This window comes from Ranitomeya imitator, chromosome 6, assembly GCF_032444005.1.
Source record: "Ranitomeya imitator isolate aRanImi1 chromosome 6, aRanImi1.pri, whole genome shotgun sequence".
Lineage (NCBI taxonomy): Eukaryota > Metazoa > Chordata > Amphibia > Anura > Dendrobatidae > Ranitomeya > Ranitomeya imitator.
In genome coordinates, this window is record NC_091287.1 from 381,931,733 (window position 1) to 381,958,921 (window position 27,189).

General features: G+C 45.0%; 1 protein-coding gene across 1 annotated transcript; it reads right to left on the minus strand.

Moving 5' to 3' along the window:
• Nucleotides 1-1,672: 1,672 nt before the first annotated feature.
• On the minus strand, nt 1,673-26,474 carry RAB12 (RAB12, member RAS oncogene family). Its single transcript, XM_069731066.1, has 6 exons — nt 25,886-26,474; nt 16,622-16,682; nt 9,120-9,258; nt 8,732-8,821; nt 5,148-5,252; nt 1,673-2,932 (listed from the first exon to the last, which is right to left on the minus strand). The coding sequence occupies exons 1-6, from the start codon at nt 26,124-26,126 to the stop codon at nt 2,819-2,821; spliced, it is 750 nt and encodes a 249-aa protein (XP_069587167.1). The 5' UTR covers nt 26,127-26,474; the 3' UTR covers nt 1,673-2,818.
• Between the last annotated feature and the right edge of the window lie 715 nt (nt 26,475-27,189).

The window sequence follows — 27,189 nt, forward strand, 5'->3', positions numbered from 1 at the left end:
TAGACGCTCCCCCCCCCCCAAGGGAGTGGGGGCCCTAGGCAGCTGCCTAGTCTGCCCTGCTCCTGAGCCCCGTAGTGTGCCTAAACCGCATTTAGTGTCCACATGTATGGCATTAACGTAGTGAGGAGAGGCCACTTAATTTACAGGATGCATGCCTCCAGAAGCAAAAGCTGAGAACTAAAAATTGTCACTAAACCTGTAGATAAATTCCCACAGGGTTGTTATTTCCAAATTGGGGTCAATTGAGGCAGATTTCTGCTATTGTGGCCTCTGTACCTGGAGTCTGCAAACTATTCTACAAAAGTTTGTTATTTAAGAATTAAATAACGCTCCGTCCCTCCTGAGTCCGCTGTGTGGCCAAACAGTACAGCCACATATGGGGCATTGCCATGTTAACGAGAAATTATGCAACAAATTATGGGGTAACTTTCGGTGTACTCAGGAAAAGTTGGACAACAAATTCATCGGTTCATTTTCTCCTGTTACCCTTGTGAAATTGCAAAATTTGGGGCAAAACTAAAATTTGTGAGAAAAAGTAAAAATGTCCATTTTTCCTAAAGGGTTAATATACTTGAATGTGGTTTTGAGCACTTTGAGGGGTGCAGTTTTCAAACTGGTTGACTTTTGGGCATTTTCAGTCATATGTCACCTCAACATGTGATGTGGCCTCTAAAATTGAAAGTTTTGTAAATTTTGTTGCAAAAATGGAAAATTGCTGATAAACTTTAACCCTTCTAACTTCCTAACAAAAAACGTTTTAAAAAAAATTATGCTAGAATAAAGTAGACATGAGAGAAATGTTATTATCTATTTTGTGTGATATAACTGATTTAAGAGCATAAAAAAAAATTTGAAATTGCAACATTTTTAAATTTTTCACATTTGATATTTCAGCAAATAAAACAAAATTATACTGACCTAAATTTACCACTGGCGTGAAGTGCAAAATGTCATGAGAAAATATACTCAGAATCAGTGGGAATCATCAAAGCGTTTCAGAGTGATCACCACATATCCGAATTGGAAAATGAGGCTCGGTCATTAACAGACCCTTAACTTGGCCCTTAATGGGTTAAATTGCCTTTGACCAGTCCCATAACTTGAGGCTTGCGGTCTCAATCTTAAATCCCCAACTATCATATTCTTTAATGGGAACCTGTCACCTAAATTTGGCGGGACCAGTTTTGGGTCATATGGGCGGAGTTTTCAGGTGTTTGATTCACCCTTTCCTTACCCGCTGGCTGCATGCTGGCTGAAATATTGGATTGAAGTTAATTCTCTGTCCTCCGTAGTACATGCCTGCGCAAGGTAATCTTGCCTTGCGCAGGCGTGTACTATGGAGGACAGAGAATGAACTTCAATCCAGTATTTCGGCCAGCATGCAGCCAGCGGGTAAGGAAAGGGTGAATCAAACACCTGAAAACTCCGCCCATATGACCCAAAACTGGTCCCGCCAAATTCAGGTGACAGGTTCCCTTTAATAGTACAGGCCTTCTCAAATGGGCGAAACAGACTTTTTGCAACCCCTGCACCCACCATAGTTACGGTATTCTCCCGCCTGTGGCCCGGTCCTCCATCAGATTGGATGATTTAGCTGCTCATGGACACAGAAAGTAGCGCTAACAATACAATACTAAAGAATGGTAGAAAGACACACACTACTACACCACCGTTCATAAATAAAAAAGGTTTATTGTCACTACATTAGTTAGAAATACTATGTTGTTTCAATACCACAAAGACACACATTTATCCAAATGCATATCCCGGCACTGCTGTGTCCACATCGGATTACACAGTGCATTTCAATAATGATATCAAAGACGTATTTCACAAAACCACCGTTATTAAAACAGTATGTGCCATTTAGGTGTCATGTCATACTTTTTCACCCACCTTCCCCTCTAAAAAAAAAAAAAAAATCCAAAGTGGCATGATTAAAAGCAAAGATTAGTAGCTGAATACTAATAAAAAAACAGTTGTATTTCCATTCCCAAATGGAGCAGTAGTGCTGCTTTCTTAGCAGCCTTTTCAGTCCTTACTTCCAAGCCAGCCCATGAAATGCTGCGCAATGAAGTCTCCATAGAGCTCAGAAAGCACATAAGTATATTCCTTCTTCAGTGTGCCTTAATACCACACAAATCCTGTGCAAGGAGCATTAGAGAGAACAGAAGGGCACTGACAGCTCGTGTTATATAACTCTACTAGTGAAAGGAAAAAAAACACAAAACAAAGAAAAATTCCTCCATTATTAGCCGTTAATATTACTGGAGCAAACATTAATACTCGTGGCAGGTCCAGTAATCAACTATTGCTACAATTTATAAGAATATTAAAGTAAAATTGCACTGTTTGATAAACTAAATATAATACTGCATATGGAAGCATTTTACCGGAAAGCTTAAATAGTTAAATATTTTGGAGTGATAACAATGCGCAAAGCACCGTATATGCCTCTAGATTTAATTAAAGAAAAAAAAATCCAAAAAAGATTGGTCACCGAGAAACCAAACTTGTGAGCTGAAAACCCTAAACACTACCCAACTAGTGGAGCCTGATATAAAGTGCTTTGCAGGAACCACTGCGGTACAGCGCTTCAAAAGAGGGGCCAATCCTTCCAATCCAGAGCCCATCCATACTGGAGTACAAACTCCGGACTATTGCTCAGTGAGCAAAAGGCAGACTTTCAAAATCAATATCTTTGCTTGATTACATATTTACAAATTTAACTGAGAAACAAGTGCAAAATGGGATCTTCCTAATGATTGTATCACAGGACATGAACTGAATGTCACCGCCCTGCTGTGTCAGGAGGAAATCAGCAACAACGGACCGGTGGTCGAGGTGGAGGCAGCTCTGGAGGGACTTCTGGCTCTGGCTGAAGAGATAAAATGCTGTTGGATAACCCGCTCCGCATCATATCCAGGGGCATCTGCACAAGAAATATTACGTGGTTACTACAGTATATGGAATATTCATGCTAAAAATATGAAGATAAACATTATAAATCAATTACCAAATGTACTAAAATCCACAGGAACTTACACGTGTCATGGAAACATTTTGCTGGATCTTTGGAATTTTTGTGCCTTTAGAAGCATCTCGTGTCGTGTGCAGGCTATGTGGCATTCTCTGGTGCTTGGGCAAAAACCAAAAGGGGCTTAGTCAGGCAGGAGGGCTTCTTTCCCTGCTGGCACTGTTCAGAAGTGATCCTCCGCCAAATTATGGACCAGTTTTCTTTTAGCACCGAGTGGGTACATTTCTGCACTTGTGTTGCTGCTGTGGGTCCGGATACTGGTCTGATGACCTAGCTGGCAGGTTTGTAAGGATAGTTCAGACAATGGCCAATTACAATAGGGGTGGGGAATCTTATTTCTGCCAAGGGTCATTTGAATATTTATACAATCTTTCGGGGGGGGGGGGGGGGGTACAAACTGTGCGCTAACTCTGCCCACAGAGTATGTCCTGATGCTGGCATCTTTCATTGCACGCACCTCAACGTTCAGTAGAGAACACTGTGCGCAAGAAGAAATTAATGGGTCGCCGTCCATAAAAACACAGCTGCCGGCCCCCACATGTACTTGGCCTGGCTAACAGATGTAAATCATTCAGCTGAGGCGATGAAAACTAAATCTCCAAGAACAAAAAAAAAAAATAAACGGAGGACACCCGAGCGTGCTCTGGAAATCTCGAGTAACGAGTATATTTGCTCATCACTATTCATACTCATTTACAAACAACAATACTAATGTTTTAACTCAGGAAGAGTTCAGAAATCAATATTTTGTGGAATAACCATGATTTTTAATCACAGCTTTCATGCGTCTTGGCATGCTTTCCACGAGTCTTTCACACTGCTTTTGGGTGAACTTATGCCACTCCTGGTACAAACATTTAAGCAGTTCTTCTTTGTTTGATGGCTGTGACGATCCATCTTCCTCTTGATTACATTCCAGAGGTCTTCAATGGGGTTCAGGTCTGGAGATTGGGCTGGCTATGACCTTGATTGACCTAGCTGTGTGACATGATGCATTGTCGTGCTGGGAAAAACAGTCCTCAGAGTTGGGGAACATTGCCTGAGCAGAAGGAATCTACTGTTTTGTCAGGATAACCTTGTATGCGGCTTGATTCATACGTCCTTCACAAAGATTAACCTGCCCAGTTCCAGCCTTGCTGAAACATCCCCAGATCAACACCTGGTCGTCTAATGGTTAGACGGAGACCTGGTGAGGCGCACAAGCCACAGTGTCTTGCACCCACTGTGAAATTGGTGGAGGATCGGTGATGATCTGGGGATGCTTCAGCAAGGCTGGAATTGGGCAGGTTAATCTTTGCGAAGGACGTATGAATGAAGCCGCATACAAGGTTGTCCTGGAACAGTTGATTCCTTCTGCTCAGGCAATGTTCCACAACTCTGAGGACTGTTTTTTTCAGCAGGACAATGCGCCATGCCACACAGCTAGGTCAATCAAGGTGTGGATGAAGCAACACCACATCAAATCCCTGTCGTAGCCAGCCCAATCTCCAGACCTGAACCCCATTGAAAACCTCTGGAATGTAATCAAGAGGAAACTGGATAGTCAAAGGCCATCTAACAAAGAAGAACTGCTTAATTTTTGTACCAGGAGTGGCATAAGGTCACCCAAAAGCAGTGTGGAAGACTGGTGGAAAGCATGCCAAGACGCATGAAAGTTGTGATTAAAAATCATGGCTATTTCACAAAATATTGATTTCTGAACTCTTCCTGAGTTAAAACATTAGTATTGTTGTTTCTAAATGATAGGGGCTAACTCTGCCCACAGAGTATGTCCTGATGCTGGCATCTTTCATTGCACGCACCTCAACGTTCAGTAGAGAACACTGTGCGCAAGAAGAAATTAATGGGCCGCCATCCATAAAAATACAGCTGCCGGCCCAAGCACTGACTTATCGATTTGGGCCAGACAACCCCTTTAAAGGACAAAGTAATTTTGGATAAATTACTGAAAATAGCAGCTGTGACCAATGGGGGGGGGACTTACACATTCACTTGCTCATAAAGAATGGAGGGGACTGGAACTGAACTTCAGTAGATCAGAAATATTATAACCCGATACATTCAAAAGGCCTTTCACAATCATTGGAAAAGGTCTGGAGAACACATTTACCTTTTTTAGTATGTCATCAACCAGCTTCAGGAAGATTTCATCTACATTAAAGTTGTCCTTGGCACTTGCTTCACAAAACCGCATCCCAGTTATCTGTTGTGCAAACTTCACAGAAATATAGGAAATTAGCAGACGTGACAATATCCAGCTGAAGATACAGTATTATGCACCTCTAAATGCTTGTGTTTAGGCTTTGTTCACATCTATATTGTGGTTTCTGGTTATAGAAGAAACCACAATGCTGGATCCATCAGTCTTTCGACGAACCCCAATGACTTCTTATAGGGGCCATCAAGTTCTGCTATGAGGATTCACAAATCTACAGTCACAGAGTAACTACAGATGTGTAGCCTAATGTGGCAACCCCTTAGCACCTTCACCATTTTTCATTTTTGCGTTCCTGTTTTTTGCTCCTTCTTCCCAGAGCCATAACTTTTTTACATTTCTGTCAATATGGCAATGTGGGGGCTTGTTTTTTGCTGGATGAGTTGTACTTCTGAACGACTCGATTCTTTTGACATATTGTGTACTAGTAAATGGGGAAAAAATTCCAAGTGCGGTGAATTGAAAAAAAAAAAAAAATGCATTTCCACAATTGTTTTTTTTTTTTTAACCATGTTCACCGAATGCTAAAACTGACCTGCAATTTGGATATTCCAGGTCATTACAAGTTTATGGATACCAAACATGTCTAGGTTTGTTTTTTTGTTTAAGTAGTGAAAAAAAAAAAATCTAACTTTTGTTAAAAAAAAAAAAAAAAAAAATGCATTATTTTCCAAGTCGGCTCCAATTTTAGTGATCTCAGGTTAGGTGAGGGCTTATTTTTTGTGCGCTGAGCTGACATTCTTTTTTTTTAATTTAAATAGATTTTTATTAAGAATAAACATTACATTTTCCTCCATATTCCAATATGTTACATACAAAGTTTTTCAATTTTATAAACCCCCAACATTCCCAACAAAACCCACCCAACCCCCAAAGGACAGCTCATCTCCATTGGAACTTCTCTATCAAAATATTAATGAACCTTTAATCCACTTAACTCACTTAAGACCGCCTATTCATCTAACAATTTTCACCAGTCAACGGCCCTTAGCTTCTCACTCCCTTTACCAACTCTATCCCAATTCAAGCCACGGAGACCACATTTTATCAAACGTTTCTGTTTTCCCGCGTCTCTTGTAAACCCCCTTTTCCAACTTGAGACCGTGCTTTACACAGTGAAGGAATTCTCCCCTCGCAGGCGGTTCCTCCTTAATCCAGTTCCGTGCAATCACTTTCCGAGCCATGTATAATAGGAGCTGACATTCTTAATGATACCATTTTGGTGCAGATACGATCTTTTGATCGCCAGTTATTGCACTTTAACCCCTTCACGACCTTGGGGTTTTCCGTTTTTCCGTATTCGTTTTTCGCTCCCCTCCTTCCCAGAGCCATAACTTTTTTATTTTTCCATCAATATGGCCATGTGAGGGCTTATTTTTTGCAGGACGAGTTGTACTTTTGAACAACATCATTGGTTTTACCATGTCGTGTACTAGAAAACAGGAAAAAAATTCCAAGTGCGGTGAAATTGCAAATAAAAGTGCAATCCCACACTTGTTTTTTCTTTGGCTTTTTTTTACTAGGTTCACTAAATGCTAAAACTGACCTACCATTATGATTCTCCAGGTTATTATTATGAGTTCATAGACACCAAACATGTCTAAGTTGTCTTTTATCTAAGTGGTGAAAAAATATTCCAAACTTTGCTAAAAAAAAATTGCGCCATTTTCTGATACCCGTAGCGTCTCCATTTTTCATAATCTGGGGTCAGGTGAGGGCTTATTTTTTGCGTGCCGAGCTGACGTTTTTATGGATACCATTTTTGTGCAGATACGTTCTTTCGATCGCCCGTTACTGCATTTTAATGCAATGTCGCGGCGACCAAGAAAACGTAATTCTGGCGTTTCGAATTTTTTTCTCGCTACGCCATTTAGCGATCAGGTTAATCTTTTTTTATTGATAGATCGGGCGATTCTGAACTCGGCAATACTAAATATGTGTAGGTTTGATTTTTTTTTTAACTTTTGCCCTGCTTCAATAGCCTCCATGGGAGGCTAGAAGCTAACACAACTGGATCGGCTCAGCCACATAGCAGCGATCATCAAATCGCTGCTATGTAGCTGAATTGCAGGCTTTCTATGAGCGCCGACCACAGGGTGGCGCTCACAGCAAATAGGCATCAGTAACCATAGCAGTCTCAAGGACCTCTATGGTTACTATGCAGATGCGATCATGTGACGGGGGTCGGCGATGCGCTCATTTCCGGTCCGATGGCTGGAAGTGCCGGTTAAATGCCGCTGTCAGCATTTGACAGCAGCATTTAACTAGTTAATAGCGGCGGGTGGATCGCGATTCCACCCGTCGCTATTGTGGGCACATGTCAGCTGTTCAAAACAGCTGACATGTCCCGGCTTTGATACGGACTCACCGTCGGAGCCCTGCATCAAAGCGCGGTATCTGACCTCGGACGTACTATCTCGTCCTAGGTCAGAAAGGGGTTAAAGGGAACCCGTCACCCCCAAATTCGAACGCGAGCTAAACCCACCAGCATCAGGGGCTTATCTACAGCATTCTGGAATGTTGTAGATAAGCCCCGATGTATCCTGAAAGATGAGAAAGAGGTTAGATTATACTCTCCCAGGGGCGGTCCGGGTACGATGGGCGTCATGGTCCGGTCCTGGACCTCCCATCTTCTTACAATGACATCCTCTTCTTGTATTCATGCTGTGGCTCCAGCGCATTTTGTCTTCCCTGTTGAGGGCAGAGCAAAGTACTGCAGTGCGCAGGCAACGGGAAAGGTCAGAGAGGCCCAGCACCTGCGCACTGCAGTACTTTGCTCTGCCCTCAACAGGGAAGACAAAGTGCGCTGGAGCCACAGCATGAATAGAAGAAGAGGACGTCATCTGATGAAGATGGGAAGCTGAGGACCGCAACACCCATTGGACCGGACCAGGAACCGCCCCTGGGTGAGTATAATATAACCTCTTTTTCTCATCTTTTAGGATACATCGGGGGCTTATCTACAGCATTCCACAATGCTGTAGATAAGCAAGTGGCTTGGTGACCAAAACATGGATAATTTGGGTCCATGGCCTTTAAACTTCTCAGATATAAATCTTATGAGAACCTGTGGTCAATCCTCAAAACGTGGGTGGACAAACAAAAAACACAGAAATTGTGATAAACTCCAATCACTGATTAGACAAGAATGGGTGTCATCAGTCAGGATTTGGCCCGGAACCAGCTGCCAGGGTGAATTGCAGAAATCTTGAAAAATAAAGGCCAACACTGTATATATGGAGTCTTGCCATAAACTTGATAGAATTTGTCAATAAAAAGGTAAACGTTTCTGAAATGCTTATAATTGTATTTCACCAACTATAGAAACATCAGACTAAAAGATCCAAATCCACCGAAACAACAAACTTTATGAAAACCAAAGTTTGTGTCAGTCTCAGTTTTTGGCCACGTCTAGATGCAACGCGGAATTATAATCCGAACACCGTTTGAGCCATATTTGACAGGACAGGACTCCGTACCTTTTCTCCCTGCTGTCGGGTGATTTCTCTGTCAGTTTCACAGTCCAGCTTATTTCCAACTAGAAGGAGCTCTGCCTCCTCGGATGCATACTAGATTAAACACAAATTGGAAATCACTCATGTTTTACTGCATTTTGGTTGTCACAGAACGGTTTTTCAGACATTTTCATATACATTTGAAAGTCATGGTTTCATTGGTGATGCAGGGACAAAAACATCAAATTTATTATTGTATGTAGCACAATATGGACTGCTGTGTCAACTCTCACTACATGAGGTATAATGCACAGGAAGGTACATCATATATTGACAACTCATGATAGAGAATATGGGCAATTCAGTCTTTACATAACGGGCTGGTTGTCGCCCTTGTGTCCATAATGCCCACCTTATCAATCATTTTCATCCATTTTGGTAAATCATCAAAAGTTTCTTTCTTGGTAAGATCATAAACTAATATGATACCCTTGGCACTTCTGTAGTAAGCTGAAGTAATACTGTTGAAGCGCTCCTGGCCAGCTGTGTCCCTACAAAAAAAAAAAAAGGATATGATAGAAAACAGAATAAGATGCAACATAAATCCCACAAAGAGAAGTGATTAGCATTCAGCGTCACACCTACTCACACTGCGAAGAACAAAGCCTGATCTGTAAGGGCATGAAAGGAGCTCCAGGATCCTGCCGCTGATTTCACAAAATCCCTGATCACGCTGCAATATCTCTTTATTAATGTCAAATTCAGGGGCTTGTAAGAGCCTAATGGGGAGTTGGCGTGTTTTAGCAGTTACTAATATATACACTATTTGTCTCACTGCTCTAAGGACAAGTGAATGTTGATGGTAACAAACGTTACGGCCGGGGTACACAGGAACATTTCACAGCTAACACTGAATTCATGCAATATAAAACCCACGAGGAGTTAAAGTTGTGAATCTACCAGAGGCGCATTTCACCATGCAGTGTGTGTAGACAAGTGTTCCTTACTGGCTGTAACTCAGTGTGAGGAGGCCAAAAGTGCCATATTTTGCATAACATTGGGAATGTTATCAGTAGACAACAGGTACAATTTAAAAGGAATCCATCATCAGAGGAGGGCGTATTTAATAAATCAGGTTTTATGTAAAACTAGATGGAGGCCAGATGCTAACGCATCGGGAGGGTGGTTTTGTGGCAGGGGAGTCCCAGTAGCGGGGGGGTCCGGCGATGACCCGCTGGTGGTACTGCACAAGGGCCAGGTGACCGCTCACGTGACGTCATCGAAGGTCCTTCACTCACTGCATTCTTAGGAAAGGAGGCAGACGCTTGCAGCGCTGAGAGCCAGGGTTCGTCGGAGGGGTGAGTATATCCATATTTTTTATTTTTATTCTTTATTTTTTACATAAATATGGATCCCAGGGCCTGAAGGAGAGTCGTCTCTCCTTCAGACCCTGGGAACCATCCAGGATCGCTCCATGCACCCGTACCCGGCGTATAAGACGACCCCTGACTTTTGGGACAATTTTTAGGGGTTAAAAAGTCATCTTATACGCCGGAAAATACGGTATATTAAATTTGTTTTTTTTTTTGCACGTTATATTTTTATTCAGGGTGCAGCCAAGACCATCAATGTTGGCCTTCTAAACTAGGGTGTCTGCCCTGGTGGGGTGCACTTATATATTGTAGGGCAGCCCACCTAATCAAATAGTATGGGTGTCATTAATAGGCTGTAAGCTAGATACTATGCACTACATGTGTGTGACCAGCGCCTTATAGAAGCTTTTTTTTGGTGCAATTTTAATACTAAGAAAATCACCTCCTACATGAACTGGTAGGTTGTGAGCGGATGTCTCATCAGTATTTTGCACCTGTGCTGCCTCCATCTTTATTATGTGGGCTTTCTGCACCCGGATAGTGTAATAGCGCTGAGACTTGGGCAGGTAAATGCTGTGTTAATTCTTGAATTTTGGGGGGAATTTAATTCCTCTTTCTGTGACCTTGCTTTTAATAATATTTATAAATATTCTAGAGATAGAGACTGTATAACTGGTCAAGAAAGATGAAACTCACATCTTTTTTCAACCTACGTAACTTCATACACCCCAGAGTTAAATGATATTAGATCAATACAATACACTGTGTGCAGAATTATTAAGCAAGTTGTATTTTGATCACATGATACTTTTTATACATGTTGTCCTACTCCAAGCTGTTCAGGCTTGAGAGCCAACTACCAATTAAGTAAATCAGGTGATGTGCATCTCTGTAATGAGGAGGGGTGTTGTCTAATGACATCAAAACCCTATATAAGTTGTGCTTAATTATTAGGCAACTTCCTTTCCTTTGGCAAAATGGGTCAGAAGAGAGATTTGACGGGCTCTGAAAAGTCCAAAATTGTGAGATGTCTTGCAGAGGGATGCAGCAGTCTTCAAATTGCCAAACATTTGAAGCGTGATCACCGAACAATCAAGCGTTTCATGGCAAATAGCCAACAGGGTCGCAAGAAGCGTGTTGGGCAAAAAAGGCGCAAAATAACTGCCCATGAATTGAGGAAAATCAAGCGTGAAGCTGCCAAGATGCCATTTGCCACCAGTTTTACCATATTTCAGAGCTGCAACGTTACTGGAGTAACAAAAAGCACAAGGTGTGCGATACTCAGGGACATGGCCAAGGTTAGGTAGGCTGAAAAACGACCACCTTTGAACTAGAAACATAAGATAAAACGTCAAGACTGGGCCAAGAAATATCTAAAGACTGACTTTTCAAAGGTTTTAAGGACTGATAAAATGAGAGTGACTCTTGATGGGCCAGAGGCTGGATCAGTATAGGGCAGAGAGCTCCACTCCGACTCAGACGCCAGCAAGGTGGATGTGGGGTACTGGTATGGGCTGGTATCATCAAAGATGAACTTGTGGGACCTTTTCGGGTTGAGGATGGAGTGAAGCCCAACTCCCAGACCTACTGCCAGTTTCTGGAAGACAACTTCTTCAAGCAGTGGTACAGGAAGAAGTCGGTATCGTTCAAGAAAAACATGATTTTCATGCAGAACAATGCTCCATCACATGTCTCCAACTACTCCATAGCGTAGCTGGCCAGTAAAGGTCTCAAAGAAGAAAAAATAATGACATGGCCCCCTTGTTCACCTGATCTGAACCTCAGAGAACCTGTGGTACCTCATAAAATGTGAGATCTACAGGGAGGGAAAATAGTACACCTCTCCAAACAGTGTCTGGGAGTCTGTGGTGGCTGCTGCACGCAATATTGATCAAGCAACTGACAGACTCTATGGATGGAAGGCTGTGGAGTGTCATCATAAAGAAAGGTGGCTATATTGGTCACTAATGTTTTGGGGGTTTGTACCGTATATACTCGAGTATAAGCAGAGATTTTCAGCCCATTTTTTTGGGCTGAAAGTCCCCCTCTCGGCTTATACTCGAGTCATATACCTGGGTGTCAGCAGGGGAGGGAGAGCGGGGGCCGTGTAATCATACTTACCTGCTGCGGCGCGGTCCCTGCAGTCCCTGGCTTCTCCGGCGCTGCAGATTCTTCCTGTACTGAGCGGTCACATGGCACCGCTCATTACAGAAATGAATAGGCAGCTCCACCCCCATAGGGGAGGAGCCGCATATTCATTGCTGTAAATGATCGGTGCCATGTGACCGCTCAATTACAGGAAGAAGCTGCAGCGCCGGAGAAGCCAGGGACTGCAGGGACCGCGCCGCAGCAGGTAAGGGGAGCGCAGCGCTATAATTACCTGCTCCTCGCTCCGGCTCCGTCTGCAGCGTCCTCTAGCAGTGACGCTCAGGTTAGAGGGCGCTGTGACGTAGTCAGTGCGCGCCCTCTGCTGAGCGTCAGTGCTGGAGACGGAGCCGCACGAGGAGCAGGTAATTATTGAAAGCGCCGGCGTCCTGAGAAGAGAGGTGAGTATGTGATTTTTTTTTTTTTTATGGCAGCACCAGCAGCATTCTAAGGAGCACCTATGGGGCCATAATGAAAGGTGCAGAGCATATATGGGGCAGCATTCTAAGGAGCACCTATGGGGCCATAATCAAAGGTGCAGAGCATATATGGCACAGCATTATAAGGAACACCTATGGGGCCATAATCAAAGGTGCAGAGCATATATGGCACAGCATTATAAGGGGCACCTATGGGGCCATAATCAAAGGTGCAGAGCATATATGGCACAGCATTATAAGGAGCACCTATGGGGCCATAATCAAAGGTGCAGAGCATATATGGCACAGCATTCTAAGGAGCACCTATGGGGCCATAATCAAAGGTGCAGAGCATATATGGGGCACAGCATTCTAAGGAGCACCTATGGGGCCATAATCAAAGGTGCAGAGCATATATGGCACAACATTATAAGGAGCATTTATGGGGCCATAATTAAAGGTGCAGAGCATTATATATGGCACAGCATTATAAAAAGCATCTATGGGGCCATAATCAAAGGTGCAGAGCATATATGGCACAACATTATAAGGAGCATTTATGGGGCCATAATCAACGGTGCAGAGCATTCTATATAGCACAGTTGTATATGGAGCATCTATGGGGCAATAATGAACGGTATGGAGCATCTATTTTTATTTTTGAAATTCACCGGTAGCTGCTGCATTTTCTACCCTAGGCTTATACTCGAGTCAATAAGTTTTCCCAGTTTTTTGTGGCAAAATTAGGGGGGGTCGGCTTATACTCGAGTATATACGGTATGTCAGAAATGTTTATTTCTAAATTGTGTGCAGCGATATTGGTTTAAGATGGGAATATATTTGTTTTTTATTAAGCTGCCTAATAATTCTGCACAGTAATAGTTACCTGCACAAACAGATATCCTCCTAAGATAGCCAAATCTAAAAAAAACCACTCCAACTTCCAAAAATATTAAGCTTTGATAGTTGAGTCTTTTGGGTTGAGTTAGAACATAGCTGTTGATCAATAATAAAAATAATCCTCCAAAATACAACTTGCCTAATAATTCTGCACACCGTGTAGACCAACTGTGGTAGTTTGGGATTATGAAGGACTGACTAGGATACAATTTCACAATATTTGAAGGCAGATGTGAGAAAAAGCAGTAAAAAGTAATGTGTTACCTTGTGATGATCCCGCAGACAAGACCTGCTACATAAGCAGCCACGTGGCAACAGCGTTCCAGACAGGAACGCACAGATGAACGACCAAGACAAGGTACATATACATTCAAGCATTAGTTCACCGGTGTAGTCACTGAGAAAGCATCAGTGTAGTCAGTAGAAAGCAAAACAAGCAAATGGTGAGATTAATGAGATGATGACCAAATGGGAAAAAGACACAATGTGACGCACATAGGTAGACATAATAACAAGGTGCATACATTAGTCACATGGCTGAAAAGAAACTAAAGTACGGAGAAGATGAATGTTTTATGAAAAATGCTTAAAATTGAGAGTTTAATGACAGAATTCAAGCAGCAACAAATATCTACACACAAAAGCAAACTATAAGCCAACCCCATGCAGTGCGAGAATGGTTAAGAGCAGAAATTCTATAGCAAATAATAGATTATTATTTCTGTTGTTTCATACCGTATTTTTCGGACTATAAGACGCACCGGACTATAAGGCGCACCCAGGTTTTAGAGGTGGAAAATAGGGAAAAAAAATATTTGAAGCAAAAAAAGTGGTAAAATATTTAACAACATAAATAACATACTATTATATGTGGTGTTATTATATATAATAGTATGTTATTATGTTGGAAGCTGCGGGACCAGTGTGGTGTCTGTACAGTACTATATGAAGATGCTGGAGGGTGATTATAAGAATGGGGGCACAGGGCTTATATTGAAAGCACCACTCCAGCACTGCAAAATAACACTGGAGTGCTGCTTTAAAATCCCATGGGAGAACTATAACTCCCAGCATGTCCTGCAGATCCTATGACATGCTGGGAGTTATAGTTCACCAAAGGAGTGGCAGAGTGCTTTATTGTGTTTTGTAAAGACTAACCTCTTAAATGTGGCAGCCAGCCACACTGTGGTGAGGTAAAAGCATCCCATGACTGCACACAGAGCCTTCCCTCGTTTCCTTTCCACAGCACAGGTTATGAGGAAGCTGCAGATTCTAGTGGAGAGCCTGAAGGACCTGTGATGATGTCAAGAAGAGGGAGGGCTCTGAGCTGCCATGTGATGCTCCAGCTCGCCCACTCCAGACATCAAACAGGTCCTGTTTGTGCACAGCACTTGACGTCCAGCCCAGGCATGGCAGGCAGGTATGCAGCGATCTCCTCTCTCCTCTGGCCCCTGCTGCTGCTGCCTCCTCTCCCCCGGACACACAGACCTCCCCAGCTGCTGCAGGAATCAGCGCTGGAGAAGCCATGTGTGTCCCTGCTTAAGTGCAGTATTCATTTGCCTCTCCTGGCTCACCTCTAAGAGGATAGGTGGGCGGGGAGCCGCTAATGAATATTCACTGCACTTAATCATCGGGACCACATGGTTTCCCCAGCACTGATTCCAGGCAGCAGGGACATCCTGAAGTGGGACAACAGTGCGATCCCACTCACTGCTGCCCCCCTCCCCACATGCTACATCCCTACCATAAGACGCACCCACACTTTCCTCCCAAATTTGGAGGAAAAAAAGTGCGTCTTATGGTCGGAAAAATACGGTAAATATAACTGTTCTTACTGTAAAGTGCAAAACTCGGCTTTGGGAAAATGGCCGCCGCGATCTCTAATGCGCACGCGCGGCATCCCGCGGCCATTTTCCTGAAGCCCTGTGCAGAAGAGCACTCGATCTGCGCACGCGCGGCCCCAGGAAGATGGCCGCCCCCACCGACGAAAGGGATGACAGCGCAGATCGCGCGCTGCTTGTTCACGTGCCCACAGTGGATTAGTCACTTCAACAGGCGCACACCACTACGCCACCAACGTAAAGCTGAGGAAGAACCAGCGCTGTGAACACGCCCTCCCGACCTGACCAGCCTGATTGACAGGCGAAAACGGCGACTTTGGTAAGTTATTTCTCAGCATAGGTGGGGAATCGGGGTACACTACATACACTATAGTAACACACAGCGCAGGCCCTATTTAACAGTATTTATATCAATCTCAAAAAACGGGGTGACAGGTTCCCTTTAATGGTGCTATATAAATAAATAATAATAATAGTATTAATCCTTTCAAGACGTGCGCCGTACTAGTACAGCCCATGTCGTGTCTCCCCCTTTCCAGCAGCGAGCCCACATCTTTCCTGGCACATGTCAGCTGTTTTGAACAGCTGACATGTGCCCGGAACAGCAAGGGTGGAATCGTGATCCACCCACGGCTATTGACCCATTCAAAGCCACTGTCAAATGCCGACAGCGGCATTTAACGTGCGCTTCCAGCAATCGGACAGGAAATCCGCCCGCACGTGAATGCAGGTCATCAATGGGTTGGCAAGACAATTAAAGGTCTGCTGGAGAACTCTATGGTTGTCACTCCCAGATTGCTATGAGCGCCGCCCAGTGGTCAGCACTCATAGCAAGTGAGCAGAGCCGATCGAGTTATGGCAGCTTCTAGTCTCTCATTGAGACTATCTCATTGAGACTATTGAAGCATGCCAAAAGTAAAAAAAAAATGCTTTTAAAAATATTGTCGAACAGCCATGAGACATGCAGGCACGGGGACAAACATATTATTAGAGTAAACGGAAGACACTCAGCATCCGAGCATGCTCAAATTACACCTTATCCAAGCACGTTAGCTTATCACTAACAATAATGACTCAATGTGTATGCGTGTATCAACCGAAAATAGCAAGCAAGGTTTAGAAATTTCTACAATGATATTAAGACAGATAAAGAAAATACCAGCAGGCATATTGTACATCATGCTAGTAAAGTGCCATATAATTCTGCTTTATCACACAAACACATTGTGTACTTACCAAATTTGTAACCTAATTTTCTTCCCCCTTAATTCTACAGTTTTGATTTTAAAGTCGACACCTTTAAACGAAAAAACACACAAATAATATTAATACATTTTATTTATAGTGTCACCATATTCCACAGCACTTTACTAATTCAGAGGGAACAATGTACAATCAGTATCAGACACTGCATTGCACATCTACTGTAGTTCGATTCACACAACAGGATAGAGGGCCGTTCACAAGAGCTCACAATCTATAAAAGACGAGGACAAGTAAAAAGGTGCCAAGCATTTCCTTTGTAACACGCACACAACTAGCTGACACCCTATGAGTTAGCTATATAGGTTACTTAGTTTCAGCTTCATGGTAGGCATCAATAAATACTAGTGATGAATGAATATACTCGTTACTCGAGATTTCTCAAGCACGCTCGGGTGACCTCCGAGTATTTGTTAGTGTTTGGAGATTTAGTTTTCATCACGGCAGCTGAATGATTTACAGCTATTAGCCAGCATAAGTACATGTGGGGGTTGCCTGGTTGCTAGGGAATCCCCACATGTAATCAAGCTGGCTAACAGATGTAAATCATGCTGCTGAGGCGAATAAAACTTATTCTCCGAGCAGTCACAAATACTTGGAGACCAACCGAGTGTGCTCGGGAAAACCCAAGCAACGAGTACACTCGCTCATCACTAATAAATACATGAAAATGCCAAGGCAGGTTCCAAGCAACATTAAAAGTGGTATTATTTTTGCATCTGCATTACAACTTCAATTTCCAGACCTCACAGTTTTACTGGAAAAAGTTAAAGAAGCTCTCCTCCCGGCTCCCATCAAAGTTTTTATCCTCTTAATATATTGCTATCATATTATATAGCACTGTGCAGTTACAATTACTCATTTTGCCTTTCTACCCAGATAATTCTTCTCTATGTAGAAATAAGAACTCTCCTTCCTGTATTTATCATCACCCACTTCAACTCCTGATCCAGCTGCTCCCTTCACCCTTTTTTGCAGTGACTTAGGACTCATAGGGTAGGTTTCCACGGTAAGGAAACCTTCAGGATTTGCTGCAGATTGGACACTGCATACAGCCGCAGCGTTCAGATTTTACAGCATAGTGGAGGGGGTTTTATGAAATCCTGTCTCCACTATGCGTGCAGGGCCGCATCCGGCGGCCCTGCGTAACCGGACATGCGGCGCGTCTTTCCAGACAGCAGCATGTCTATTTATCTTGCTGAGACGTCTATGAATACAATGCGGTGATTCCGCATTTGTTCAATGAACACCATCCGGAATCACCGCGCAGACAACAGGGGGCGGCGCTTTGGGCGGAGCGGGGTATCCGCTGTGTCTGAAGCACAGGGAATCCTGAACGCGGAGACATACCCATACAGTAAAAATTGACCTCCTGTTTCTACATAGAGCTTGGAAGGATTCAGCTAGTCAGTTTTTAACCCCTACACTGCGATCAAATTCTGTTTTTGCGTTTCTGTTTTTTCCACTACTTATTCACAGAGCACTAATCTTATTTTTCGGTCCACATTGACATATGAGAGCTTGTACGAGTTGTACCTGTGAATGACACCATTCATTTTACCTCAGTGTACTGGAAAATGGGGAAAAAAATCCAAATGAAATTGTGAAAAATAAGCAATTGACTTTTTTGAAAATTGTTTTTATGATGCAATATGATTCTCCTCATCAACACAATTATGGCAATAGCCAGCATGTCCAGTTTTTTTTCTAATTATTTTAGTGGTGATTGTTTGCGGTGGGTCCTGGCTGTAATAAAAAGCCATCACCTACCAGGTTTGGGGCGGGCTTGCGCCACAAACCCGATCCTGACATGTGCAGTACATGTACAGCGGATGTGTTGAAGGGGTTAATCACGTGATGTCATAGACTTAAAAATGAATTTGCTGTGTAGAAAGGCAAAATGAGCAATTGTAAGTACACAGACTCATATAATATGATTATTGCAATATAATTAGAAAAAAATTTTGACGGAAGGAGGGCTTTCTTTAATACAATATCCAAGTGGAAACCATGAGGACAATGAGCCCAATTACAGATATATAGTGACCATACACTGTAGAGAACTTTCCTTAATAAAATTTCCTTTATTGAAATTCATTAAAAACAAGCAACCATCAAGTTAGCCAAACAATGGCACCACATCCAAGTTGAAAAGAATGAAAAAAAACATTGTTATTTTAGTTCACAAAGATCATCAAAAGGTAAATAGATTATAATTACCGGGTATTAAAATGGTATACAGTCCATTATATAATCAAAGTGGCCAGTAAGCCACAGAATGGTCAGTGTATTGACATAATAGTCTCCTTACTACAGACAGCCATCAAGACCTATTAGGACCTAACGTGCATAAAAATGTAATACAGGTAGAATTACCAAAGATGCAGTGTGGTGCCAGGTACCCCTACGTGTGTTTTGGTGCCCAAGCGATTTCAGCAGGTACCGAAACTGTGCCTGCACCACCCCTATGACAGAGGCTATGTGCCCACGTTGCGGAATAGGGTGTGGATATTTCCGCACCTTTTTTTGTAAAATCAGCAGGTAAAACGCACTGCGTTTTACCTGCGGATTTACCGTGGAATTAATGCGGGTTTTGTGCGGGTTACAACTGCGGATTCCTATTATGGAGCAGGTGTAAACCGCTGCAGAATCTGCACAAAGAATTGACATGCTGCGGAAAATACAATGCAGCGTTTCCGCGCGGTACTTTCCGCACCATGTGCACTGCGGATTTGGTTTTCCATAGGTTTACATCTATATACATAATTGTCTAAGGGTCACTTCCGTCTGTCTGTCCTTCTGTCACGGTTATTCATTCGCTGATTGGTCTCGGCAACTGCCTGTCATGGCTGCCGCGACCAATCAGCGACAGGCACAGTCCGATTAGTCCCTCCCCTATTCTCCTGCACTCACTGCCCGGCGCCCGCTCCGTAATCCCCTCCACTCGCTGCTCACACAGGGTTAATGGCAGCGGTAACGGCCCGCGGTGTAACGCACTCCGTTACCGCTGCTATTAACCCTGTGTGTCCCCAACTATGTACTATTGATGCTGCCTATGCAGCATCAGTAGTAAAAATATGTCATGTTAAAAATAAAAAAAAATCTGCTATACTCACCCTCCGCCGCCTTTCCTGCTCCTCTGGACGCTCCCGGGACCGCTCCATTGCAAGCGTCAGCTTCCGCTCCCAGGGCTGGTGTGCGACAAGGACCTGCCGTGACGTCACGGACATGTGACCGCGACATCATCATAGGTCCTGCTCACACCAGCCCTGGGAGCGGAAGCTGGCGCTTGCAATGGAGCGTTCCCGGGAGCGTCCAGAGGAGCAGGAAAGGCGGCGGGTGGTGAGTATAGCAGGACTTCCAACGGGCCTTCGGAATGTGAGTATATGTTTGTTTTTTAAGTCTCTATACTACGTGGCTCTGTGCTGGACAATATACTACGTGACTGGGCAACATACTACGAGGCTGGGCAATATACTACGTGGACGGGCAATATACTACGTGGACATGCATATTCTAGAATACCCGATGCGTTAGAATTGGGCCACCATCTAGTGGTACTATAAACATGATGGAAAAATCTGCAACATGTACACATAGCCTGAAAGAGAGAAGCTGTGGCAAGAATAAAGTTCATTTCTTCCCAGCAGTGGGGGCTCTCAGTGCAGGCAGAGCACGGGGGTCAGAATATTAACCTGCACATATCGGGTTATAGTATTATTTTACATGACAGGTTCCCTTTAAGGTGCAGTAGTCAGCAGTATGGGGCTTTTGAGTTCTATGCAGTAAACTGTTTTCTGGCAACTGACCATGGATAAGTCATCAATACTTAAGTCACAGTTAACCCATGAAAATCAACGTAAAACATCTTCCATAAACTGGAAGCCTTGAATGTGAACAGAACCCTGAGCCATGTAATCCTTTGATTCAGTATGTTGCTACAGATATTATTAGTGAACGAGCTCAATGTCATGTGATAGTGTAGTTTTCATTCGATAATGTTACATTCACATATCAGCAGTGAAATGTAGTCTGCCGCCCCTCCCCCAGTCACAAGGCAGTGAAACAGGTGCTGAAAGCAGAAAACAGCCTGGTGAGGAAGGCCAAGTCAGTGACATTAGTACACAGGAGGGTGCAGAGATCTGCAGGCACTGCCCTGAGTCTATCCACCCCAACCCCCTATCTTATCTGTTAGGTGACAAAGGCAGGATGGGCCTGGTCTACATTCCCAAAGCTCCAGGGACTAAAAACATTGGCATGTGGACATGGAGCACACATCTACCCATACAAACATCTATATGAACGAGTGTCTGTACACAGTTCCCATATTGTTGCTGCATATTCCACACAAAATCACAGCTAAGTCACTGCAAAGTCTGCCTGTTAGACTGTTCACACCGCACTTTTTGTTCTTCCAGGTGGCCAACGTATGTTAGTAAGATGTGCACTGTTAAATTATTTTTTTCTATGTCAGGAGCTTTTTCCAGAGTATATGTTATAGGGAATCTGACAGCAGCATAATGTAAGAAAGAGACCCTGATGCCAACGATGTATCACTTAGTTTACTGGGTGCAGCAGTTGTGACAGTTTCAGAGCTGAGGAAGCTAACCTGCCCACCCAGGCTCTCTATGCACATTGTCTATGGACAGAGAGCTGCTTATCAGAGGAGGGGGCGTGGTCGGACCAGGGCTCCATGCACTGTAGTCAGGTCAATAATAATCTCCTAGTGATAAAAGCGTCATTATATGTAAACAGCATACAGCCTAATAAATGAGCTATCGATATATTCCGTCTCAGCTGCTACCTCATGCTATCCTCAGATTACATAGCAAAAGCCTGCTGACAGATTCCCTTTAAGTTGATACAAGGTGTGAATAGAGCTTTTGCTGTAGATTTTATTGGCGAATTGCCATATACTTCACCTTATACACTGAATGGGTGAAGTTCCCAATGAACTGCACAAATAGAATTGACATGTTGCAGGTTTGGAAATCTGCCCTCTCGCGCCAATTTACATACAGAAAATGTCCACAACGAATAGCAGAGTTTTGTTGACTTATTACATTGCTGTTTCTATAAAAGTGCATTACTACTGAAAAATTATCGTGAATGAGTAATTTTAGAAACAAAATTCATAACATTTCATAATACCCGTGAGGTGTAAACATAGGCTGACATCCGACAAAGAAGCAAAACGCTTGTCCGTAGGGTGAAAATTTTTAAGCCGGCTTAAAAATCATTGCTCTCAGCAGCGCCTTATTCTGTGTAAGCTGGACTTGTGCTTCCGAGAACATGTAAACCTATTTGCACAGAACGATCCATCACGCAACATCTATTGCAGTCTGCCTGTGTACACAGGCTCTTAAATGACCGCCGATCAGAAAATATGTGTGTACTGCCATTCCCTACATGCTGCCGATCCTTTTATGTAAACAGACTATGGGAAAACCCATGCAGCATATCCAAATTCACCCGGTTAAGCACAAACCTCTCATCCAAGAAATGCTCTTACCCATTTCCCCCAGATATTTCAGTGGAAGAGCAAGTTAAGCATGGCGGCGTTTTATGCTGTAACACCATACCCAATTATAGGTTTCCCGGGAGGCTGCCTAAACTCATACCGCCTTTTTAAATAAAATGTACTTAGCACTTACATATGTATATAATAATGCACCCACACGGTTATCACACTCTACTGATGAGGTGATGCTCACTCATACCCCATTACAATCTGTGAATCACACCTTCTATAAACACAATCGCAGGTGAGATTTTCTAACAGGCCAAGTACATTAATGTGCAGGTACTAAGGATATTAAAAGGGCCGTCCGACAATGGTGAAATCTGAGTTAAGAGCTGCAGCTTGCTGAACTCTGATGGTGTGCAATACTTTAAGGGTAGGTGCCCACAATCAGTAAACCCTGCGGGTTGGACGCTGCATAATTGTGCAGCCTCCAACCCACAGTGTCCAGATGTTACAGCATAGTGGAAGGGATTTCAACAAATCCCATGCCCACCATGCGTCCAGAGACACCCGTGGCTCACCGTCAGAGATGGACATGCGGAACGTCTTTCCAGACCGCTGCAAGTCAATTTCCCTGGTGGAGACGCAATTCTACACAAGGGAAATTTCACCCATAAAAAGTATCGGAGGCGGTGAATCAGCACGGTTCAGTGAACACATGTGGATTCACCTGCGTTCAATAGACAGCAGCGCTTTGGATGGAGCGGACATGCTCTACGTCCAAGCGCTGCCAGTTCCGGATTGTGGGCACATAGCCTAATGGAAGTCTCCATGGCCTAGACAACCATCTGTCTGAGATAGTTCGGAGAATTCTGCATTGGGTTGGATATGATGACCCTGGAGGTCCTTCCCAGCTCTAAAGGTACCGTCACACTCAGCAACTTTGTATCGAGAACGACAACGATCCGTGACGTTGCAGTGTCTTGGATAGCGATCTCCTTGTGTTTGACACGCAGCAGCGATCTGGATCCCGCTGTGCCATCGCTGGTCGGAGCTAGAAGTCCAGGACTTTATTTTGTCGTTAGATCGGCGTGTATCGTCATGTTTGACATCAAAAGCAACGACGCCTGCAATGTTTTACATGGAGCGAGAACGATAAGTGAGTCGCCGTTACGTCACTGGATCGCTCCTGCATCGTTCTGGAGTTGCTGTGTTTGACGTCTCTACAGCGACCTAAACAGCGACGTTCCAGCGATCAAGTTTAGGTCGGATCGTTGTCTATATCGCTGTAGCGTCGCTGAGTGTGACGGTACCTTAACATTCTATGACTAAGCTTACCTGTTCCCAGGGCTGAGGAGTCGGTAAGCCAAACCACCGACTGACTCCTCAATTTCCCCGATTTCAGACTCCACAGCACAGTTTCGTCTCCACTAAAAGCCGAGATCCTTAGATCAGGAACAGAACAGACATTTATAGGACATTTCAGAACTTCCCAAATTATTATGGAAACATTTACGGATAATTTATCATTTAATTACATGCTGTACCTATACATCATATTTCTCAGTGTGTGTGGGGCTTAATGCACATGTTGACAGTGGGGGGAGGGCAGACATGCCAGCTGACATCCCATAGAAACCTTGTTTGTGCTGGCATTAATAGAGGGCTTAGTTTATTGTACATTACAACTGGTGAACAGTAAAAATAGTCCATGACCTTGAAAGTGACACTAAGGAGGATCGTCATGTCCGAAATTCTCTAATACGTATCCATTAGGCTGGACCCATGCGTTACTTAACATCTATAGAAATACTGGTAGATTGAGAAGTCTACATGGTGCGCCCTGAAGTATACAAGTTAAAAATGCAGTGCTGCGCTCTTCTGCATCCGCAGGCACCGCGGGCACACACACACACACACGGTCAGGCACATCCTTACATATATCGGTCAGAAATAGCGGATGGTAGCTGTAAACAACTTCTATGAGTCCAGAGTTCTGTACATTACACTTAGTTGAGGACTAAGAACACAGAGGGTGATCGAAACGCGTTCAGTGGGTCATGACTGTAATTTTCCAATAATCTGATGCTCATCTGTAAGCAGCTTTTCAATTTTAAAATGTTTAAATAAATTTTTTCCACTTTAATTCCAGAGCTGAATTTATTTTCCTTCTAATCAAGTTTTCAGCGTTTTGGCAGTGACGGTATTTCCGTGCTCGGATTTATCTTTGACCACACTGGATCTGATCTACAAGGGTGAGCTGAAATACTAACTTTCTTTTTTGTACATAAGCGGCCCTGCGCTTAGTTACCCGATGTTTACCCTGGTTACCAGTGAAGACATCGCTGAATCGGTGTCACACACGCCGATTCAGCGATGTCTGCGGGGAGTCCAGCGACGAAATAAAGTTCTGGACTTTCTTCCCCGACCAGCGACAGCACAGCAGGGGCCTGATCGCTGCTGCCTGTCACACTGGACGATATCGCTAGCGAGGACGCTGCAACGTCACGGATCGCTAGCGATATCGTCTAGTGTGACGGTACCTTAACACATTAACTAGATAAACAAACTGCAGCCGTCCTCATCTGATGCATGAAGAGCATCTCCTACCATAGGTACCGAGCAGTAGAAAACATGTACACACTATAGAGGCGCTATTAGACAGCCAATCATAGCAGTCGCTTGAGTAATATGGGTGTTTTATCAGTGAAATACCCACAGTGAATGGTTGGAGTTTACCACCAAGCCTTCTCTCCAGTCGAATATGCTGATCTGTTATCCTCTGTCTAGTACTTGGGTGGTAACGTCAAACAGCCGAAGAGCCTGTTCACATTCACAACTCTACCAAGGGTTGAACCCACTAAATGTGGGTCAGAGGTACCCGAGGGAGCCCTTAGGTGTCTGGAGCACTGAAATACAACTCCCAGCCTGCATCATTATGGGACTACAACTCCCAGCACTGATCCCACAACACAATGGGCCTACAACTCCCAGCCTGCATCATTATGGGACTACAACTCCCAGCACTGGTCCCACAACACAATGGGCCTACAACTCCCAGCCTGCATCATTATGGGACTACAACTCCCAGCACTGATCCCACAACACAATGGGCCTACAACTCCCAGCCTGCATCATTATGGGACTACAACTCCCAGCACTGGTCCCACAACACAATGGGCCTACAACTCCCAGCCTGCATCATTATGGGACTACAACTCCCAGCACTGATCCCACAACACAATGGGCCTACAACTCCCAGCCTGCATCATTATGGGACTACAACTCCCAGCACTGATCCCACAACACAATGGGCCTACAACTCCCATCCTGCATCATTATGGGACTACAACTCCCAGCAATGGTCCCACAACACAATGGGCCTACAACTCCCAGCCTGCATCATTATGGGACTACAACTCCCAGCACTGGTCCCACAACACAATGGGCCTACAACTCCCATCCTGCATCCCTGTGGGACTACAACTCCCAGCACTGGTCCCACAACACAATGGGCCTACAACTCCCATCCTGCATCATTATGGGACTACAACTCCCAGCACTGGTCCCACAACACAATGGGCCTACAACTCCCATCCTGCATCCCTGTGGGACTACAACTCCCATCCTGCATCCCTGTGGGACTACACCTCTCATCATGCCCTCTGCTCCCGGACTGCACAGCGCTGTGGTATCCCCATGCACACACTGCAGCCGCCGTCCTGCCCCTGTGGCACTACACCTCCCAGCATGCCCGCCCGCGGAGCGCTTACCCACTGTGGACTTGCACGCCTCGCAGAACGTGTCGTCCGTGAAGCGCTCCATCAGGCTGGTCTTCCCCACTCCCCGGGAGCCGATTATGATAACCTGCAGTTTGAAGTCCGCGGGCCGGGGAGGCTGCTTCCTCCTGCGGCCATGAGCGCCGGTAATGGCCGGGGAGTCACCGTACGGGATGTTATTGCTGTTCCCACCGTCGCCCCCGAATCTTCTGTGGTATCCGGGCCTCGAATCCATTAACACATCCGAACCGTCCTCACACAATCCTCCCTGCGACGTCACGTCAGCACCGAGCCGGCCACGTCCGGTCCAGCCCGGGGACACTGCGAGGAGGAGGCCGGAGCGTCCTGGCGGCGGTCACTGGGGGTCCTGCTCCACACGGAAATGTCTGGGAGGAAACGGGACAGGAAGTGCAGAGCTGCGCGCCGCCGACACAGCGCCCTCTTTGGCCCGGGAGGAGTCGAGCGCCGGTGCTAGGCGGGTGGGTGTCTCGTCGTACCTCAGCGCTGTGTGGTGCGAGCGCGGCGGCCGGGAGATGAGCGGACCCGCCGGTGTATTGTCTTCGACGTCATTGGACTTTGTGTGGGGGGTGAGGGTGACAAACACAAAGGGAATGTGGCAGAGTGAGGGGCCGCCGCCGAGATCAGGCCCTTAAAGGGAATGTGGCAGAGTGAGGGGCGGCCGCCGAGATCGGGCCCTTAAAGGGAATGTGGCAGAGTGAGGGGCGGCCGCCGAGATCGGGCCCTTAAAGGGAATGTGGCAGGGTGAGGGGCGGCCGTCGACGGGGCCGCTGAGATCGGGCCCTTAAAGGGAATGTGGCAGGAGCGGCGGCTGTCGGGGCAGCCCAATCTCGGCCGCCCCGTCGACGGTCGCCCATCCCCTTGACACGTTCCCTTTAAGGGCCCGATCTCGGCGACGCGTCGACGGCCGTTCCTCACCCTGCCACATTCCCTTTAATGCCCCAATCTCGACGGCCGTCCCTCGCCCTGCCACATTCCCTTTAAGGGCCCAATCTCTGCGGCCCCGTCGAAGGTCGTCCCTCACCCTGCCACATTCCCTTTAAGGGACCGATCTTGGCGATCCGTCGACCGGTGCCCCTCACCCTGCCACATTCCCTTTAAGGGCCCAAATCTCGGCAGCCCCGTCGACGGTCGCCCACCCCCCTGCCACATTCCCTTTAAGGGCCCGATCTCGGCGAGCCGTTGATGGCCGCTCCTCACCCTGCCACATTCCCTTTAAGGGCCCGATCTCGGTGGCCCCGTGGACGGCCACCCCTCACCCTGCCACATTCCCTTTAAGG

Excerpts from the sequence above, each read along its gene's own strand:
- RAB12 (XM_069731066.1), bottom strand. The coding sequence starts at position 26,126 with ATGGATTCGAGGCCCGGATACCACAGAAGATTCGGGGGCGACGGTGGG. Across the intron at positions 8,822-9,119 it reads GGATGAAAATGATTGATAAG|TATGCATCCGAGGAGGCAGA; the intron begins GTGGGCATTATG and ends TGTTTAATCTAG. Across the intron at positions 5,253-8,731 it reads CCCGACAGCAGGGAGAAAAG|TTTGCACAACAGATAACTGG; the intron begins GTACGGAGTCCT and ends ATTTCTGTGAAG.